At 33.1% G+C, this 16,720-nt stretch overlaps 1 protein-coding gene across 3 annotated transcripts in view; it reads right to left on the bottom strand.

Annotated features, from left to right (window-relative positions):
* GLRA3 (glycine receptor alpha 3) overlaps positions 1 to 16,720 on the bottom strand; it is a 131,175-nt gene that overhangs the window by 16,053 nt on the left and 98,402 nt on the right. For all 3 annotated transcript variants that reach the window (XM_006906307.1, XM_015600699.1, XM_015600700.1), the window contains 2 exons: positions 14,044 to 14,258; positions 1,277 to 1,420 (listed from right to left, as the gene is read on the bottom strand). In XM_006906307.1, coding sequence (XP_006906369.2) covers positions 1,277 to 1,420; positions 14,044 to 14,258 — 359 coding nt within the window. The remainder of the gene's footprint in view (positions 1 to 1,276; positions 1,421 to 14,043; positions 14,259 to 16,720) is intronic.

The following is a 16,720-nucleotide window of genomic DNA, read 5'->3' as shown; positions in this document are numbered from 1 at the left end:
CTTACTTTCATAAAAATGTAATCAAATACAAGCTCTAGCATTGTTTCTCTGTCCAATGCATTACCCAGAGTATCGAAACGCTCATGTTCCTTCCATGCTACACTGAATTGGAGCAGGTGATGATTCTGGGGAGTCAAACATGACTAAATAAGTCATGGAAGATGATTAATATTTTGGAAGATGATTAATACTTTGGAAGATGATTAATACTGAGTAGGCTCAGCACTGAGAGATCAGGGCTTAGTGCTCTAAAAAGGTTTTCTGAATCTATAAATCACAGTCAATAAGTCAGAAACCGTAAGAAATTCTTTAAAAATTAAATCCTTAAAAATGCATACTACATGAGCCAGAAGATGAATTTTAAGATTTGAGTATGTTTTGACTTAAATCTGCCAGTATATTGGATTCTGGCCACGATTTATCCTGTTGCATACAACTTTGATATTTCTCTATTGCTTAAGGATCCATTTGCTTTTAAAATATCAGCAGGCACATTCACATTAAAAGAAGGAAAGTCATAGATATGCTGGTCAATACGAATGTTCTCTTACAGAATAAGGAAAGGGTTAATTAAAACTATGTGCACGTAAAGAAAGATGACACTACAAGTCTTAATAAAGGGGAACAACCTCATTCTTTACATCCAAATCCAATTAGAAGATTATTTCAATTTCCTGTGACCTCCTAATGATGTTCTAAATAACATTTCTGCTGGGTTTCATTTACCAGGTGATAGCAAGGCAAAAATAGTATCTTACTGAGTTTTCCATGGGAATTCAGAAGAAATGTCTTAAAAAACATGAAAGTATGCATTAAAAAAGACACCACATAGCTTTACATGAACAGCATAATATTAATAAATAGGTAATATTTTATGGAAATATTAAAGGAATTAATTCAAAAAAGAATTTTAATCATTATATTTGATGACGCATATCAAGTAAAACCACCAGAAACACTCTAACATTGCAAATGAGAAATGATATATTTTTGTCAAATGTAGCAAAAAATGGTGTCATTCCAGGAAATACATTAGAAAGAAGTTGATTAAGCTCTCATGTCACCAAATATGCTGTATAAAGTACAGCTAGGTGTCATCGTTTTCTGCCAGAAGCTATTTTTGACAATTTAAGTTTCAGTTAGACAAAACCGAAGGAACATCATATCATTTAATCTCCAGTCTCCATTTCCTCTCTGTACATCCTATTAAATAAAACAAATTCACTTTCTAGTGCAGAGTGGTACCCCAGCGAACCTAGTGCATTTAATCGCTTACCTTAGTCTTTCTCTTTCGTCGAAATCGCAGAAGTTCTTTGTGTTGTCTTGATACAAAATTTACAGCTGCATATTCCAGAAGCGCTGAAAACACAAAAAGGAGGCATACTGCCATCCAAATGTCAATAGCCTTGACATATGAAACCTAGCCGAGACAGAGAGAGAGAGAGAGAGAGAGCAGCAAATTGACTTGTATTGTTACTTCCATTGAGAATGAAACTGAATTTCTGATTCTAAATTATACCATTTATATACCAGCTTGGAAAAAAGGAAATAACACCAATATATTTTTTCACTTAAGAATTTTTCAGTAATTATTTTCACAAGGTTTACATATTAGTCATATATTAAAATTTGTGTATTTTTTGCTAATTTTTTTCCAGTGAGGCACTAGACCAAACCATATGATTGATGAAAGAAAAAATAACATGAAATGTAATTTCATCTTTAGAGTAGTTTAGTGTAATGCTTGAAAGATATGAAATAACGTTAAAATATACCTTCATGGTAGGATAATGCTTGAAAAAGTATTAAGTAACATTGAAATACAGATAATGCTATTGACCTTTTAGCTCCATATTTTCTTCACTAAAAAAGTGTTTTATTTTAAAATAATTTTAACCTTACAGATGTTGCAAGAACAGTAAAAAGAACTTCTACATTCTGCAGTTAACATTTGGTTACATTTATCTATCTCTATCTCTATCTCTGTCTTTATATCAATATTTATATTTATGTTATTCTCTCTGACCTATTTGAGTGTAATATGAAGACATAATGCCACATTACCCCTAAATACTTATGCGTATTTTCTAAAAGAAGAGGACACTCTCCTACATGACTTTAGTACATCAAAGCGAACCAGGAATTAACGATTGATAAAATACTACCATCTAATCCTAAAAACCCATTTTCATTTTACCAATTGTTCCAATAATCCCCCTTTCAGCAGAAAAAAAAATTATTTTTCTTCCAGTCCAGGGCTTAATCTAGAATCCTGTGTTGCATTTTGTCATCATATCTCTTTAGTCTTCAATATGAAACATTTGTTCAATCTTTCCTTGTCTTTTATGACCTTTATACTTTGAATGAGTACTGCCCAGTTTTTTTAATGTCTTTTACTTTTGATTTATCTGATATTTCCTCATTTTAGACTCAAGTAATGGAATTTTAATAGGAACAGAGATGCTCCGTTCTTCACAGTATATCACATCAGGTGGCACTCAATGTTGACCAGTTGGTTAAAGTATTATTGTCTATTACATTTCTCTATTAAAAATTTACTAATTTTTCCTTCAGTGTGGATGACTTTAAACTACATAAATATCCTTTTTCTCTTAAAATTTTTACCCTCTAGACATGGAAGATACTTGCCTGAATCAATTATTACACTCTTCCACATTTATTTGTTTGTTTGTTTATTTATTTTTTATTTATAGTACAGACTGAGAATAACAATTGTGTTCAATGTTATAATGCATTAACATCATTATTTATTTTGATGTCCACATTACCTAGATTGAGTCAGTAGGAGGCTCTAGAAGTTAGCCCATATATCCTTTCGGCAAGTCTCCAGCTTGATTTGAGTACTTCCTTACTCTCTGGCACAAAGTATTCCAGACTTGTACTTTTCCTGTTCTAGTCCTTGATTATGCTTTTTCTCCTAGAATCTTTTCTTTAGTAAAGAACAGCTTTTAGAAACCAAGACTTGAGCACTGAGTTTGCTCACTGCTTGTAGACCTTCTTAGTAGACAGAGCTAGGAATTTTATAGTATTATATATTATATATACAAAACATCTATCATCTACCTATCTATTGATCTATATTTAAAACACGAATTTACACTGGTATTTCAAGTTCCAAGTCGAAACCTCAGGGTTCATTCTAACCTTTACCTTTTCCATATTTGTAGCACTTTCTCGACACTGAGAAAATTGGTTCCCATCATCTTCAACATGTATTTGATTATTCTCCTTGTATGTAACCAATATCTTAAATCTGCCGGCTGCCCCCAGCTGTCTCATCAGTTCTGGCCCCATACCCAAAGGTCCCACTGGCTGTCTTGGTCCTGATCATCTCCTTGATTGACTCTGGTCCTGTGAGACCCAGCCAGTCCCCTTGACCCTGACTACTTCCTGCCACCTTAAAGGTAAGGAAGAGAAGAGAAAGAAAGGGAAAAGAACAGAAAGAACAGAGAACTTTAAAATTATTTTTTTAAGAGAGGAAACACTAAGAGAAGTGAAAGAAAGAGAAGAGGAAAAGAAAGAGACAAGCTCCTATTTCCTAGAAACAGACTCCTATAGACTTAAGTCCTTTGGAGAGAACGATTCAGTAACTTTTAAGAAATTCCTTTAATATTGCTCTCAGGTTAACTGGGCAGCGATTTGAGGTTTTAACTGAACAAATATTGCCGTATATGTCAATTGTTCAAGAATAAAAAATTGCCTTGGGTCTTAGTGTCATTTTTTATTGTGTATATGTATGTATTACACAGCTAAAGTGTTATATCATGCAAGCAGTGTTAGCAAAATCATTACCTTTGGTGGAGTAATCATGAGCACTCATTTTATTGCATACCGTAGACATGCCAATAGATGTGAAAAAAATTATCTCATTTGCCAAGAACTAGAAATAAGAATGAAAGATATTTATGAGAAGTATTTTTTTTCAATTTTTCCTAGGAAATGGACAATTACTTAGAAGTTTGCTTTCCACTGACAAATATAAAAGTCCCTTTCTCAAGAAGATGTGGATTCAGAAGATGTGGGCAAAGATGCATTACTTCCTCCTTTAGACCAGTGTATAGTTATCTTAAAGAGCAAATCTTACACTTTGGAAATTTGATTATTTCAATGCTGTTTGTATCGTCTGTATTTTTTTTTCTTTCTCATCATCCTTAATATTTGGTGAAGTTATTTTTGTCAAATGTCACCCTGTGGAAATCTTAACTAAATATAGATTGTGGTATAAAAGAGGAAGTGGCTCAATATTTGGGAGAAGTTATGGTCAAGCACAAATTTTAATTTCATAAATTCCACAGTTATGCCAGAAATTTTGGGCTGCCTTCAAATAAATACAGTCCTGGAAGATGCAGTACTGCTTTCAAAGGCACTGTCTCAAGCTACACCATTGCAGGAAGAATATGAGTCGTAAAGTTTGTGTGCATTCTTTTAACAACCTGAATCTATAATGATATGAACCAAAGAGATTAAATCAGAAATTTGCTTTCTGAATTAATCCAACATAACAGACATATGCAAACATCTTAGTGTCTACCGGTGTTCTACTCACTGTGAACAGCTCCCGATTGTTGAGCCTTAAAAGCCTACTCATTCTCTGCTCTTACTCCCTTCACCTATTTCAACTCTTTTTCTCCTCCTCCACCTTCACTGTCCCTCCAGGTACAGCAAACTCAGGACCTGGGTAGTTCGCAACTCTAAGCCTAGTAACCTTAAATAAAGACAGCCATTCTTACTTCCGCATATTGGAAACATACTCATGACCTAAAACACGATCCCTATATGATTCAGCACCACCAACAACAGAACAAGGAGGTGCAACCCTACCATGTGCCTGGAAGACAGGGAAAGTGAGCATAAGTGGCAATGAGAATGGATGGGGCAGATTCTACTATTTGTACTTCTTAAAGCAAAAACAAGGATCCCTACAAGCACACGATTGAGGACCATTGTGGATTATGATCTGAACACTGTTTATGATATCTTGAATAGAAAACTAAAGCAGCTTTATTAAAGAACAGACCTCATCGCTTTGTAGAAAGAAGCTGTTAATTTTTAGAGTGGAACATAAAGAAGAATAGAAAGACACCTCCCTGATCTTCAGCCAAAAATTTCCTCACATCATAGTGCCAGGTTAAAGTTCAGTAAAATCAATTGGAAGGAGGTATAAAAAAAAAAAATAGAGTCCAGGTAGCACTCTGAAGCACTATCTTAATCTAGGACAGATATAAATAGATATTGAGAAAGCAGAGAGTAGACAGGCAGGATGCAAGCCAAATTCAGTCATGAGAATGAATTTCTTTGGTGTTTCGAAAAAGAAGAAGATGCTCCTGAGCATGGAATGCATCTCACTAGTTAACCATAGTACTCATCCCAATCCCTATTAATTATACCAGGCTGCTTCGTTCACTTATTTGTACATATGACCTTGGAAGCCTTTTGATTTTGTGCTCTCTGATTCAAAGGGAAATACAGATTGCATATCTCTCAGGCAATCCATCAATAAATTTACTTTTACACTAGTCTTTGATAAGATTATTATGTAGCAACAATTTTAGATTATATTCCCTTACAAATACATTGGATGAGCTATATTTTAAGTATAGCACCTTATGTTATAGTTGAGAGGCCTGCCAAGATGCCTTCACCTTACTCCACACAGAGATGATCAAAAGTTTTGCCTCCTGGGATCAATAGTATCCTATATACCATAGCTCATGAGTAACAAAGCATTAATGAGTAAACAGTTATTAGATTATAACCCAGTCTATAAAATTATAGTAAATTACACTTACTAAATTGTAAATTATAACCCAGAACACTATTAATCAATCTAGAAATAGAAATTTAAAATGCATTTACAAGCACGACTTAACTTTAAAAAGGAGTCATTGATTAAACCAGAATCTGGAGCCTGAATCACAAAATCTCATGTAAATCTACCTGTAGGCACCTTATGAGGTAAAATTTCCAGGAACCACTCGAGAGTGATTATTTTGTCAATTCTCTCCTCAATTCAAATTTGTTTTATTTGAGAAAGAGGTATAAAACAATCACACTGTATTTATACTGGTTACCTTAAAGGGCCCTTTTAATAAGGTGATTCATCCTTTCTTTACTGACAGTCAATCCTGGTGGATTCTCCCACTTTCTTAGAATTTTCAAGTAAACTGTGATGAATAATTCTGGCTGTGGAATGGTCAAGTGACTCAAGTGTACAGCTACATGCTTTTTCTCTGAGATATGCTGAAAATTTTCCAGCATGTATCATGGCTTTATCCTAGGTGTTTTATTTCAGATCACATTGTCTATTTATTAATCTTTGGTTTTGTAAAATCACAGTACACTTAATCCTACATTTCTCTCTCGTATAAAACCTGTAAAAGAATTTTGTAATGCTTACAGGAAAAGATAATACAAGTCTCGAAATCATTTTGATCTCCATTTAAGACCTAAAGCCAGAAAGAGAAAGAAATAAGAACAAAGAAAAAGAATAAATAATGTTTTAAAAACATGTTGAATGGAATAAAGCCTTTACTGAAAAAGCAAAAAGAACTGTTTGGAGGACTGTGTTTTGGAATACTAGATGGTGGATCACACAGCACAGAATGTTGTGAACTTTGACATTTATTATCTTGGAAGGTGATATAGTAGCAGAGTCCTACTGATGTCACATTCATACTGATTATGATCCTCCTAACCCTTAGTAAATGAAGCATGCTTTGAACACAGTATTTATTTTCCACATAAAGGTTTTTATTTTAAGAGAGAAAATGTGAGAGAATTGTAACAGCAGAGCTGCATTATTCCCAAAGAGATAAACTTGACCAATTCCTCCAGTCACCAGATAAGAAAAGTGCAACCAAAATGATTAAGGGATTTTGAAAGTTCACCCAGTTATCTGTAATTTTTGCTTTAGCTATGAGTTTATCATCGACATAACTCTTATGTTTAGCACTTAGATGAAACTATAAATTCTGAATATTGCTGGAAATGCTCCTTAGGAGTATGCTGTTACCAACATTTCTTAATATATCTATTTTTTTGACCTGCTTAGTTAAGGTTGAATAATTGTGGCTTCTCTCTCCTCTGTATGTTTGTACTGGACGTTTTGTATTTCTGTAACATCATCTTTATTGTAATGCTATACCTTCCTATTCTCTTCTCCTCTGAGGTCTAACGCCCTCATTTATAACTTCAAATGGGAATCAAAAAGACAGGTAAAGACTGATAGGTGCTTTCAACATTGATTTTTGGGACTGATTCTTTATTCCAATGGTGAAGGGGGAGTTTTACATCGGTTATTATCTGTCAAGAAGATTTGTGGAATGGTTCTTGGATATATGTGAATGAGGTAAAGGTAGTTTAAGATATCATTTAGGTAAAATTAACTCAAAGTTGCATATACATCTTTGTTTTTAAATTTAGTTTGATGCCAAAGCCATTGTTGTTTCAAAATATTTTACACTATGTGATTGATTATAGACTTTTTTTCTAATTGTGCCATCATATTTAAAAATTGATGCAGTGGTTCTCTGTCTATGTTAACTACAGAGGACATGCTTGATAATTGCTAATTTTCAGCTTAATGAGATCTAGTAAGCCCAATAAATGTAGACTCTAAGATCAAATGTAGAGCCAGAGATATCTATTAATTTCTATTCTTTTTCTTATAGAACCCACCTATGTTTAGAAATTATCTATTAACAAAATATTAATAAAATTGAATGATATTCATATGCGTTATATCTTATGATTTTAACAAAAAGGTGTGAATAAACAATTCTTTCATCTTCTAAGCTTCTTTCTTTTTCTCTTTTTTCCTAAATGTATGTAATATGGAATCAAATTATTAATATATTCAATGAAAATTTTAAAAATTGAATATATTTCTCACAAAATATTGTATTATAAAGTTAATTTCTTTATTAAATATTTTGTTACATTAATAAATTTAAAATGAACCTACTTGCATCATATTTGTACTAAACTTGATTTAAGTGGGGGATAGGTGGGTGAAAGGGGAAGGGAAATATAATCAATAATATTTTGATAAATTTACATGATAACAGATGATTACTAGAATTAGTGGGGTGATCACATTGCAAAGTATAAAAATGTTTAATTATTATATAGTACACCTGAAACAAACATAGCCAATATAAAATTGTATACCAGGTATATTTAAATAAATAAATTTGAAAAAAGTAGGAAAAAAACAAAAAATAAATGATTGAAGTAATTGTAGTTAACTATATTTTTAATAGATACTAGAACCTTGTATTTATATGATGAGGATTGAAACGTTACTGGCAGTAATAGTTATTAATTGCTATACTAACAGGAAATGTTGATTACTCTGCAATTCCCCTCTCCCTGCTTTTACATTGTTGCCGATGTTTACAACTTATTCTCCTTTAAAATGGCAGGGTATTTTTTTTTAGAAGAATGAGAACATATTTTTTGAGAACTAATTAGATAAAAACACGATAGCGAATAGAAATCCTTTTTTCTTCCTGTTTTTCTTCCTCATTTTTCTTCCTTTTTTTTTCGGTGTGATGCCACATATAGATGTTTGTGTGCCCACGCAATCATGGTATTCAAATAAAAATATAAACAGTTCAATTTATATTTTCTAACAGTTGTAATCACTTTTATAGTTGGCATCTTTAGGAAGAATAAAAACTGAATATGAAACATATCTTTGTTATGTTTTCTACAAACCAATTTTTTAGATATATACAATATTTATTTTTTTCATTAATTTATTGATTCTCAGGGGAAAAATAGGATTCTGCGTAAGTAAAGAGTAATTTAGTTAAGTTTTTACATGCTCTAGAGAGAGAGATGAAAAAAATGACTTCCTCTTGTTTTTCCAGTTAAGACTAAGTACTAAGAAAATCTTTAAAAGCTCATATTGTCTTTAAATATCTGCATGATATTTACTCAATAAATACATACTGTGTATTGATTTAGGCTCTGAGGATAGAAATATGGAAAAGATAGTTTGCCCTCTCAAAAGCTACTCCTGGTGGGTTTCACAGACAAACTGAATGGGGAAAAAAAGAGTGAGAGGAAGTCATTCCGGATAAACAGCTTTTGGCATATAACTTTCAATTCTCATCAGCTACTGGCTGCTGAGCTTCTGTGAAATATTTAATTGATTAGCCACCTTTGAAATTCCAAGTATTTCTTATTTTTTAATGTTTCATAGCTCTATTCTGAAAGAGACAGCCATCGTGGTAGGGGCAGAACGGAGCAGAAGAAATCATGGAGAACCTTTCCTCTCTCTATCCTTTCTTCCCCTCCTGTTTTCTTGAGTTTTTACTAATGTGACAGAGTCTGGTCTAAAGAAAGAGATAGAAAGTTTTAGCAAATCATAGTCCCTGAGGTAGATAAGATTATTTATTGGCAATCCCTCTCTTCCTCTCCTAGGGCTCCCTGTGGGTGGAGCACACTCCCTCACCCTGTTTGACTTTTTTTGGCTAGGAGACTTGGTATGACTTAGAGAGTGAGAACAGAAGTGACTGAGCCAGCGCTGAGCAAAAACCTTGCATGTTTCTGCTCGCCTTCTTGTTTTCCTGCACTCCTCTGTGGAAAGAGCATGCTCCCAGCAGCTTAGGTCCCGAAACGGGAAGACACAAGATCCAAGCTCATCCTAAATCAGCTCATCTCAGACAAGCCCAGAAGAGGCATAGGCAACTCACTGGCCTCTGAGCAAGAATAAATGTGATGAGCCATTGAGATATGGAGATTGTTCTGCAGAATAATTGTAATAACAACTGCATTGAAACAGTCCCTATAGCTCCATGAATCTCCTTGATGTTGTATTCTGAGCTAAGATTTAGATGAACTTGAAATCTAGAGATTCTCTAACTCCTGCCAAGGTAGTCTGTGTCTGGAGTGGTGAGTGAGTGAGTGAGTGAGTGAGTGTGTGTGTGTTTATGCGTGCATGTGTATGCACATGTGTCTAACATGTTAGGTTCAAGGGTCTCTGATATGATAATGGGTTTTAAGCTCATTTCTAAAAGACTACACTAGTGTGTACATGGTGATACTTCTGTATTTCTGCAGATGAGATGAAACACAAAACACACATCACAGCTGGATCTTAGCTAGTCTTTATGAAACAGAATGAAAAAGGAATGAGAATACATCTCTAACAGAAAGTAATTGAACTTTGAAAGCAGAAAAGAAAGGGCAAGGTGTATGCAATATGGCAAAATACCCTCAATCTTCCCAAACTTCCCTAATGCAGGTTCTTTCTAGAACCCATAGCTTCTAAATTAAATTTATATTCTGTCCCTTCTACTGATTCTCTCTATTCCTACCCATCTCCATACTTAATAAAGAAAATAGTTCCCTCAGTGCCAAGATCTTAATGAGGTCTTAGTAAAAACCAAATTTATACTCAAAACTAATTAAATGATTTTTACTATCCCCTCTTTTACCCTGACTAAAACTTAATCTTCTCAGAAAAGATTGCTTTTCCACATCTCAAAATTACCACAAAATGTTGGGATCTCAAAGTGTTTGGGAGACAATTTGGGGGGTGAGTGAGCCTCACCTTTAACTAAACTGTCAAACCAATTCTGTGTATGGAGAAGAGAAGGCCATGGGGGAGGAAAGGCCAGAGGAGACTTTAAATATTCAGGCCTATTTTCAGCTAGAGGAGGAGGGCCAATCACAAGCATCTTCTTTTCTTCCCTTCCTGGGCTTCCTTTCATTCTTAGAAAAATCATCTCAGGTCTGCTTGCCTACCCATCTACAGTCTACTCTTTGAAGTCTGAGGCCTGGTGTCCCTGGTTGGAATTTGGGGAAGTTCTGTTTTTTTGACAATTCCATGTGGTTGTCTTATAAACATCTCAAAGTTAACATGTTCCACCATAGGTCAGTTACCTTCCCCATCAGTAACTATCACCACTAGTTGCCCAGTTACACCCTTTGCTCCTGCCTTTCCCTTAATCCTCACTGACCAATTCATAGGCAAATCCTATTTCAATTCCAAATGCCTTTTCTTAAAAAAAACATCTACCTCTTTCTAAATCCATCTGCTACTTTCTACCACTGCTGCTATAGATCTAGCCAGACCATCATCTGCTCTGGACTGCGAGAGTTTGCTTGGTAGGTCTGCCCCTTCTGTCTAATCTTCACATAGAAGTCAGAGTGATCACTCCTCTTATTAAAATCCTTCCAAAATCCACCCCAAAGAAATTCAATCCTTACTGAGTCTATGAAACCCTCCATGACACGGCTCCATGATTACCACCATTTTTTATCACTCAATATTAAAAAGTGTTCATCAAGTAATACAACTTTAAAAAGTTGCTCACAATAGAATGCACTGTCACCCTCTTCTGACTACTGATGCAGGCATTGCAGAAATGCCGAATAGCTCTAAGTTCCAAGAAATGAATCACTGGAGTCTTGGTCGAGGCTATTACATGCTTAATTTATCATGACACTATAGAGGCCAGTATCAAAAAGGACGCTCAGCTCTGTAGTTCTCAAGGTGCTGGCTAAAGTATATTGTTTGAGATTTTCTACTCTGAGCCTTACTTAACTGATTTCCAAGCTTCTTCATATTCTACAGGAGATGTACTGACACAGAGGCTAGACAAAACACTAAGGAATAAGTTATCATAACTTAATGATTTATTGTTTCTTACTCCTATGCCTGATAATTCCCTATTGTTTTCCTGAATTTAATTTTATTTTCTTAGTCTCTAGATTTTGTCAGTAGGACAATGGTGGTTGTTTCAGTGGCAAGACTTTCAGGCATCTTAGCGTTCTTCTGTGAGGTTGAGAATAGCAGATCTTAAGCACATGGTTTCAGACATCTGTTCCTAAATACAAGCGTGAGACCTTTACATCTTGCCTTTATAACTCCCCGCACCGAACCACAGAATCAGAATTGCATTTTTCAAGAAATTCTCTACACTTATGAATGATATCATCCAATAGATTACTTCTTACTTATCCCAGCTCTTTAGCAACTGCCTTCCTAAATTCTAAAGAACATAATGAATATGCTCAACCTCTCATTCCTTAACTATCACAAAGCCTAAGATGATATAGCCACCCTCTCTTAATATATCACCTTACCAATCAATTATTTTTTGTGGGTCAGAATTAAATCTGTTATCACATTTCCAGTGGTCATTGTCTCTGTGATCTGAGAGATGAAGAGGCTTTCTATACATTTACATATATAATTGAACTCATGGTTAAAAATTCATTCTTTCCCCTAGATCATGGTAAAATAAATGTAATTTTTAAAATCTTTTTTATTTTTTGAGAAAAAGTATAAAACTATCCCAGACTTTTCTTTCAATTAAAAAAAAAAACAACAAACTTATGTCTCCATTCTGTTGTTTTTAATCTATTGCTTTTCTTTATTTCTGCTTCCTCCACTCAAATCTCCATGACTCCCACTTCTGCCTTAATCTCTGTATCCAAATGCCTTTATGCTGTGCATCACAAAAGCTTCCTAAAATGGAACATATTGTGCTCTTCCTTCTGGCTGACAACTTACAGAATGAATGAGTTTTCATTTCTGTTTAGCTCATGAAGAAAATCAATGAGTAAACTGACAATTTCCTTTACAAATTAACTATGGAAATTCAACTATTACCCATTACCCATTGAGTAATTTATACATATATAAATAAGCATTGAGGCTAATTAGTTTAATCTCATAAACAGATTTATCATTTTCACTTGGTCGACATTTTATAAAACACTAGTTGATATGGATCATTTTGAAAATGTAATTAAGTTTTAATAAAAACATGCTAATTTTAAAAAATAACTATTAAATCTTAACAAGTGAGCATTGTTAAATATCAAGTTCTTCCTACATTAAGTAACATGTTTAATGATAAAATGTCCTGTCAGCAACTTTTATTTATTTGGATATTTTAATATAATAAATTGAATCATGAAATGCAATTCATAGTAAGGATTAAGGGAACAATGGCCATTCGATGGGTAGATAGCATCAAATACACAAGAAAAGTTAAAATAAATTTCACCTATATCATTGTAATGAAAATAATAGTGAAGTTTGTTGGAAGTTAGACAGGATTATTTAATTTAAATAATAGGAATGTCTTTCTTAGAAGTCATCAAGAAGAGAACAATTTTTTCTTGCTATGTTGCTAAATGGATAAAAGAGCTACTATGTTTTATTTCAGTACGTCTTGTGAAAAGAAATATTTGGCCTTTTACAAGCCTCATAAACAGTTTATTTTAATTCTGGCAGCTCAGCCAGAATTAAAAATCATGCTATTAGATAAGCTTTCTTTTTTATTGACCTATGGCTACTTAAAAGCCAGAAGGGAAAAAACACACCCAAAATAATAAATGCTATATTTACCTCAGAGTGTAGCAATGTTGGCACTCTCATACAGTACTTGTGGGAATGTAATTGTTATAAATTTTTCTGATGGGAAATTTAACTATATATTAATGTGCATAAATACCAGTGCAAAAATTCCAGTTCTAAGAATTTATACTAAGAAAATAATCAAAATATGTGTAAAACTACATATGTGTGTATGTAACATCATTATATAAATGTTCATTGTTGTATTAGTCCTAATAGTCAGTAAATATATTATTGTGTCACATTCATACAATTGAGTATTGTGCCACCATTTGAAGATATCATATAGATTTAATTTACACACATGTGATACATTTCTAAATGTTTATAAATCTGTAGATAAAAAATTTTAGAGTGTATAAAAGTATTATTGATGTTTAAATAATTGGGGGTCATAGCACAACTGTAAATAGAAGTTTCATTGGTTTGCAGAATTTTTGTCTTCATCTATTTCTGTGTTTTATGAGTTTTTCTACTTTGGTTATATATTACTTAAAAATCAGTAATAAATAGTATATACTATTAAAAATATCTGGCAAAAATTACTATTATATATAATGCATAATTATATATATACTATTATATATGTGTGTATATATACATGGTGCAAATATATGTATATGTCCATTTAATGCACTTACCTTTGGTAAAGAAGCTCGTGATCCTGAACTCTGTGTGGTCATAGTTAGCACAGTAGTTATTCCCAAAGCCACCCTGGCTGGAGCAGCATCCATATTGATCCAGAATGAAACCCAGGATAGAATAACGATGAGAAGACTGGGAATGTACATCTGGATCAGATAATACCCCATTTGTCGTTCAAGATGGAATCGCACTTCTATACATGTAAACTTTCCTAATTGGTTATAAAATAAATACAGCAATTGGTAAAAATAGGTCTTTGTTATGGCATCAAATGTTACAATTTTGTTTCCATAATTTTGTCCTAAAATTTTCCATTATAATAAAAAGGAATGCTAAGTCATATCTGCATGTCGGTTTCTGGAAAATATTTTTCTTACTTTTCTGCTAGCATCCAGAAGCAATAAAATATGAGAATGTGCTGCTTCAGGAAATAGTATGTATTCTTATGACTTCACATCTAGTTAGCACTTCATACTTGCCAGAGTGCTCAAAGATCTATTATTTCATTTGATTCTAACAATTGTCTCTGAGATGGACAGGAGAAATGTGTATCTATTATATAAAGACCTTCTTTACTCAATAACTGTTCCCAGTACTTTTAAGTACTTATTTAGAGCCCGGTGCTATTTGTTCCAGAAATCTTACATTTACTTTAAAGTAAGTTCTAAAGGATAAATACAATTGAAGATGATTAATTCCTTAAATGCAATTTATGTAAGTTATTTTATACATTAATAATTTGGAAACTGTTAATGCGAACAAATAGAAAAACATGTTATTTCTCATTAATAACTTTGAATATAACTTAAAAACACACTTACCAAAAAGAAACCTGAAATACATTTGTTCTATATATTTAATGCCTTTGTGTCTCTATCACTGTAAGTGATTAACGAGGAAATAAATTGTGGTTTAATCGAACATTCTGTTGATATTTTGGCTTATCCCCTCTTTCTATTTCTTACTCTATTACCATGTTATCTGTTCTTAAAAGAATTTCTTATTTAAATCATCTAACTCTTGGTTTTATTCTCTCCTTATTCTATTTGAAGAAGAATAAAATCATTCTTTAAGTGACATTCTCTGATCTAATAATGAAAAAAGAAACAAAGAGCACATCTAGGAAGATTGCTACATGCTACTGTAAAGCATAGGCAGGGCTGCAGGATGAAAGGATGGATGAGATTTTAAAAGTCTTAAAAGGTTTCATAAACTCTGGGATTCCACTCTTAAGTGTCTAGTAGTCAAAAACATGTATGCAAGCTATACATGATCTTTTTATCAATTTATCAAATACATACAGAATGTCTAAACATTCTTAAAGTATATGAAAATACTTTAGATTTTTCTCAACCTGATAAAAGACATCTATGAAAAACCTATAGCTAACATCACACTTAATGGTGAAAAACTGAATGTTTTCCCACTAAGTTCTGGAACAAAGCAAGAATACCTTCTCTTGCCATTTTTATTAAAAATCGTATCGGGAGGTTCTAGCCAAGACAATAAGGCAAACAATTAAATAAAAGGCATTTAGATTGAAAAAGAAGTGATAAAACTATCTTTATAAGCAGAAGACATTACCCTGCATGCAGAAAATCTTTAAAACTTCACTAAGTAGTAAAACATGCTACCATAAGAATGAACCTCAGAAATATTATGCTAAGTGAAAGAAGCCAGTCACATAGACCACATATAATTCCACTTATATGGAACATCCAGAAAATTTATAGCTATAGAGACAGAAAGTAGATTAGTGGTTGCCTATGGCAGCTGGGTGGGAAGGACTGCTATTGGAAGTAAGGTTTATATTTTCAGGTGATAAAATGTTAAAAAATTATAGTGATGGTTGCACAACTCTAAATATGCTAAAAATCTTTGAGCTGTATTCTTTAAACAAATAAATTTTATAGTATATAAATTATATCTCAAAAAAGTCGATTTATAAAAAACATTCTTCAGTTATAAGATGAGTAAGGTCTGAGGATCTAGTATATACCATGATGACTAGTTGATAACATTGTACTGTATAATTGAAATTTGCTAAGAGACTAGAACTTAAATGTTCACACACACACGTACATGCATACACACGCACAAAAGGTAAATACGTGAGGTGATGAATATGTTCATTAACTCAGTGGGGGGAATCTTTTCACAGTGTATACATATATCAAATCATCACATTGTACACCAATTATCTTACAATTTTATGTCAATTATACCTCAATAAAATTGGGAGAAAGCATTCTTGGTGATATAGACCAAAAGGAAAATTTTCCTGTTTAGAGTACAACTTTTCCTCCCCTCTTCCTCTTGGGGTGGGCAGGATGTAATATTCTCATATGTACAGACAAATTTTCCATGTTTGAATCCACTCTTTCATTATCTTACTCGATAAACATTTATCGAGTATCTATACACTTCAGCAGACTCCAGAAATATAGAAATAAAAAAAAGAGATACAATCTTCAGCTTTACCAACTTATGGTAATGAAGGAAAGAGATAATACATAAGTAAACATATAAATTAAAGATATAATTTCAGACAGTGAAAACAGGAAGTGGAAGGGAAGAGGATTTGGATGTTTAACATAGGTTTGTTATGAAAAGTCATTTCAGGAGTTGATATTTGAGCAGTCCTGAAGTATATGAGAATATTAGAGATAATTT

Source organism: Pteropus alecto, unplaced genomic scaffold (assembly GCF_000325575.1).
Source record: "Pteropus alecto unplaced genomic scaffold, ASM32557v1 scaffold50, whole genome shotgun sequence".
Classification (NCBI taxonomy): domain Eukaryota; kingdom Metazoa; phylum Chordata; class Mammalia; order Chiroptera; family Pteropodidae; genus Pteropus; species Pteropus alecto.
The sequence above is the reverse complement of the archived record's forward strand: the minus strand, read 5'-3'. Positions and strand labels throughout refer to the sequence as shown.